This window comes from Neodiprion fabricii, chromosome 2, assembly GCF_021155785.1.
Source record: "Neodiprion fabricii isolate iyNeoFabr1 chromosome 2, iyNeoFabr1.1, whole genome shotgun sequence".
Classification (NCBI taxonomy): Eukaryota; Metazoa; Arthropoda; class Insecta; order Hymenoptera; family Diprionidae; genus Neodiprion; species Neodiprion fabricii.
The window spans coordinates 36,235,726-36,240,560 of record NC_060240.1 but is presented as its reverse complement, the minus strand read 5'-3'; the positions used below and the strand labels follow the sequence as shown (position 1 = coordinate 36,240,560).

The window sequence follows — 4,835 nt, the reverse complement described above, 5'->3', positions numbered from 1 at the left end:
TCTCTGAAATCCACAATGATATGAACTGTCTCAAATATGAGAAAACTTATTTTTCTAACTTTGTGTATTCTTTTGCATAGAAATAAATGTCTTATACAGTTTAATCGATTTTAATCAACTAATCATTAGTTTTACAGAATCAATATTAATGAAACATTATAAATAAATATACGCAATGCGTCAACCTTAGAGTCTGCATTGATTGTAATTGTAGATCACTGCTACGGGTGACTACCGATCAGCATAACGTGAAGTTCGTGACTTGAACATGTTTACAAACAATTGAAGCGCGAACCGAAAAGAAAACATTTGCCGGCAGTTTCGAGGTGACACATTGTAGGTATGCGATACCCTGATAAGTTTGGGAAGTGATCAGAAGCGTCTTGAAGCCGAATGAATTCGGCAGTGTTAGCTGTCGTGTACGGATTCAGGTTTGTACGCGTATCTTTGATTTTCGTGAATGCTGCGAGCCAAGTTCGCTTTTGTGTTTATCGGGTGTTTGGCGTGTTGCAAGTGACAAGTTATAACTTCTGCCGGGATTCGGGGTTAAGCAATAAAATATGAACGGTTGTGTCGTGGCGTTGGAATGTTGTTGAATCGAAATGCCGTCAACAATTGACGATCGTTCTAACGATAAAACGGAAAAAGAAGACTGTGACAGTGAAATCCACAACGAGAAATGGACAACGACCGCTTCATGGAACTTGCAGTGAAGAATTAAGGTAAATTTCAACTCCATTTTGACCAGTTATACAATTTTGCAAAAACAAACAGCAGTATATACGTACGTGAGTCGTTTCACTTTCCCAAACAATATTTGTACATACAACCAATTGATTGGTGTATGACTTAATTAATATTTTATGAATATCGTCGAGGTATTTTTTTTAATTCTAACAAATGCTTGCTATTGTAAGGTAAGAGAGGACGCAAGAAAATCGAAAAACGTAAATAAGTGTTTATTCGCACTTATCTAGTTTTTCGTCTAATTTTTTCCCTCATTCGCCATTTAATTGATATTAAGACGCGTAGTTTTCTTCCACATGCTTTGTGAAAACTTGCACGAGCGTATTAGCGTGTTGGACGATCTTCTTTAGTTCGTTCGGTGATGGCTCAAATTTTGATCCAAAATCTTCTAGTTCTATGCAGTAAACTAATTGTACTCCAGCTTTTTCCATAGACCAATCGTCGCTGCCACCGGATGCCGGGTCTGTGGTATAAGGTTCGATTTATTTTGGTTAAAATTTAAACGTTTTGTAATCAAATTTTGGTTCGTATAGTTTTAAATTTTCTTACATAATAAGTTCGTTGAGGCGCCAACAACGTACTCCGTGTTGAAGAGCCTTTTCACTTCATCGGCTGCTTTCTTCCCTAATAAATGCTTGAAGGAAATTATCATAATGCGTTAAAGCACACTTGATTAGTTAATCGATATGTTTTTTAATGGTTAAATATGTGAGAGAGGTAGTAGTCGATATCGTTTCTTACCAATTCCGGCCAATTGTCTGGTAGATCAGGGGCATAGCCCCAGGGGTAAAGGATTAGCTGAAAAAGACGTGAACCGAAAAGCGCAACTGAGAAAGGGATATCACATGTTATATTTTCAATATGAGATGATAACCAATATAATTTTTACCGTCGAAACTATCCTAGTGATTAAATGAACAGGTTTTTACTTTCGAATTTGATCCTAAGTTTTATCTTGTAGACGAAAAAAAATCTGTTTCAACAATTGAAGTTTGATTGAATTTTTCATCGAGGAACCGAGAAACAAGTATTGGCAAGAATACTCACGCCTCCGTAGCTGTGAAACGTGATGTACATGACAGGCGTCACTGAAGTTATTAGATCTCGTAAAGCTCGTGTTTCGGATTCGGAAAATGGTTCGGGTCCCGAGTACAATTGCGAACAAGGGTCACCCTCGGTTCCGGATTCTTGAAATACGTTCGAATTATTGAATCTTTTGTAGAGTTATACACTTGGTTATAGAGTGTGAGATTGTGTGTCGGGATTGCCTTTTTCTCTTGCCTTTCGTTCATTTGGTTTAAAATTTAAAATCCACGGTTACTATCATCTGCGGTATCAATTGCTGTACCGAACTTGATCTGTTTCTCACAATTTTCAATAGAGCAATTATCGTGCGTATAAATCAGAGCTGATCCAACAATGAGCTTGCACTTGACGCGAAGCTCTCTATAATACAATAGCTGAAAAATTTCGGATACTGATAGTCAACAAAGGCGTCAACATTTATGCTCTCCAAAAGTTATTCAATGAAAAGCAATCGGATATGGTTCTAAATGATGATTCGAGTGTTTAATTCCGTATACAATGTAGATGGAGAATGTTTACAGTGGATGAAACATTCGCTCACTAAAAATCCTACCGTTCCAATGAGAATCAAAGTTCCTGTTGCCGTCAACTCCTCGACACTTGGTAAAGGGAGTCTTGGACATTGTCTTTCTCCAGTAGCGGTCTTTCCGTCGGGAATACTCGTAGCCATCAGGATTAAGGAGAGGGATTATGTAAAAGGTCAACTTTTTAATCACTTCGTCGTCGTCGATGAGCTTCTGCAGTATATAGAGAACAGACATCGGTGCGGCCCACTCGCGGCCGTGAATTCCTCCATCTATCACGATTACCTGTCGTATCATGTATAATAGGCTGTATAAAAAGAAAGACAATTTTTTTTCAAAAATCAAGTCGAAAATATTGTCAGGGGTGACGAAAAAAAGATGCATCTTTTTTCTTTTGTCATTTGTAACAATATTTTCGACTTAATTTTTGACAAAAAATTTGGCGATTTTTTTTTATACAGTCTATTCTATAAACGGAACGATGTAACAAGGTCTTTGATTTTCTCTGACTACATATAATCAGCTCTGGACCGATAGTTGTTCCCTCATTTACTTACCGGATTATTGTCACAAGTCGATAGTTTGACGGCGATCATTTTCCGCCCTTGATAGGTTTGCCCTATCGTGATGACGTTCGCTGTAGATTTTTTAGCAACGACGCCCCTAACCAGTCTCAACATATGATTGTATTTTAGATATCGTTCGAATGAAAAATTTTTCCAATCGGGTCGAAGGAACCTACGTCGGGTACCTTTGTTAGATTTTTCCTTTTGACCGTCGCGATACGTTCCATCTTTTCGCAGATGCTCTGCGACGTTGTTTATGGCGATCTTAAAAGTAAATTCACGTTAATGGTGTCGTGTGCGAAACAGTTTTGCAATATTTTCCGACCCTGTCACATTGGGACGTGTTTTTGAAATTAGACAATTTTGCAATTCCCGCACTAAAGGACAATTCAATAAAGACTAACGGTTGTTTGAATCTGCGATGCAGCCATCCGTTTTTCGAATTCGTGCTGCTGCTCCGGTGCTACCATCAAGTGGCTGGTTTTGCGCCCAGGTTCTTGCCAAAAGTCATATCCTGTTACGCTTTCCAAGCTTTTCAATACCGCAATTTTCTCTGATGTGTTCGGGGACAACTGATACACCATGTAGCTGTAAACGTACTTCTATTTGTCACTTAAATCTCGCTGACAATGAGTATCAGGTAGATATGAACTATAGCTGTAGGTGTGAAAGAAGAACGATTTAAAAGTAAGGTGAGGTTTTATTCCGAACCAACCAGCTTGCCGCAATTAATTCTGAATGCACGGATACATTACATGATCATATTTTTCCCATGTAGAAAAACGGTTTATTCATTAATAGTATATTAATTATAATAGTATAGAATAGTGTCGTAGAAAATCGTGAATAACATCTGTTGCGGATTTGAAATTTCTCAATTATAAACGATAATTATCTATCGTTTTAAGAATTATTAAATAAAAGAAGCGGTTCGTGTGCGGAACATTTCCTTATACAGGAATATTGGTCAGACCTTCAAGTATGTGACCATATATTGCGTTACACAAAATACTTTCATATTCGTTGCACATCACCTTACTTTCTGAGTTGTTTATACGATGAAATGGATCATATGCGGAGTAGTGCACGGAGGAAATTTTAAACGTATTGTTTTTATTTGAATGGTGATCTTTCAATGGACTTTAAAAACAAAATGAAATTCTGCCAAACGCAAAAAGCGACATTTTTTCGCATGTAAATATGAATTTTCAATCATTTAATTAAATGCAACCAATTGCACATTATTCCTTCGTGATTTCCTTTCACTTTTATCCCACTTTGAGTCATCGGTAAATCAAAAATTCGGTCCTGAGGCCCTTGTCCCTGATTCATCCTTGGAAATTGGGTAGTTTGGGTCACCCCATTATCAGCGTCACATTAAATCAATTAATTAACCTCCGACTAGAATAAATAATGCAATTCAACTATAGGTAGGAAAATAATTAATCAAAGACTTCATATCTATGTTCGATGGAGCGATAAAAAGAGAGAAAGAAAAAAAAGAAACGTAGATAATTGAAGCAATAAACAGCCGCTGATCATCCGTACAGACAACTGATTCGCATTCGTGTAGTCATTTTAGAGTTGCGCCAACGCATTTGAGACCTTTTTTTATTTGTGCTGTTTTTTTTTTTTTTGGTCCGGTGACTTGTAGCCAAATTCTTTAATGCCAAATTTGGAAAATCCAGTCTTCAAAATTAACTTACCCATTGTAATCGCCGGCATGATTGAAGGCGACAAAGAGATTTAAGCAGACGAATGTCGCGTGGAGTATTTTCTGGAACTTCTCCTGCTGTCGGGGCATCATTGCACACTGACGCAGACGCTGAGTCGACTGCAGCATCACATGACCGCGGAAGAATGTTCAATTTTAATGGGTTTTTCAATTATGAATGCTAATCGTGCGAGAATC

The 4,835-nt window shown here is 37.6% G+C and overlaps 1 protein-coding gene across 1 annotated transcript; it reads right to left on the bottom strand.

Moving 5' to 3' along the window:
• Positions 1 to 938: 938 nt before the first annotated feature.
• LOC124176751 (carboxypeptidase B-like) lies at positions 939 to 4,818 on the bottom strand. The gene is made up of 8 exons (XM_046558394.1): positions 4,630 to 4,818; positions 3,328 to 3,511; positions 2,915 to 3,187; positions 2,387 to 2,642; positions 1,795 to 1,934; positions 1,489 to 1,545; positions 1,297 to 1,381; positions 939 to 1,210 (listed from the first exon to the last, which is right to left on the bottom strand). The coding sequence occupies exons 1-8, from the start codon at positions 4,764 to 4,766 to the stop codon at positions 1,020 to 1,022; spliced, it is 1,323 nt and encodes a 440-aa protein (XP_046414350.1). The 5' UTR covers positions 4,767 to 4,818; the 3' UTR covers positions 939 to 1,019.
• Between the last annotated feature and the right edge of the window lie 17 nt (positions 4,819 to 4,835).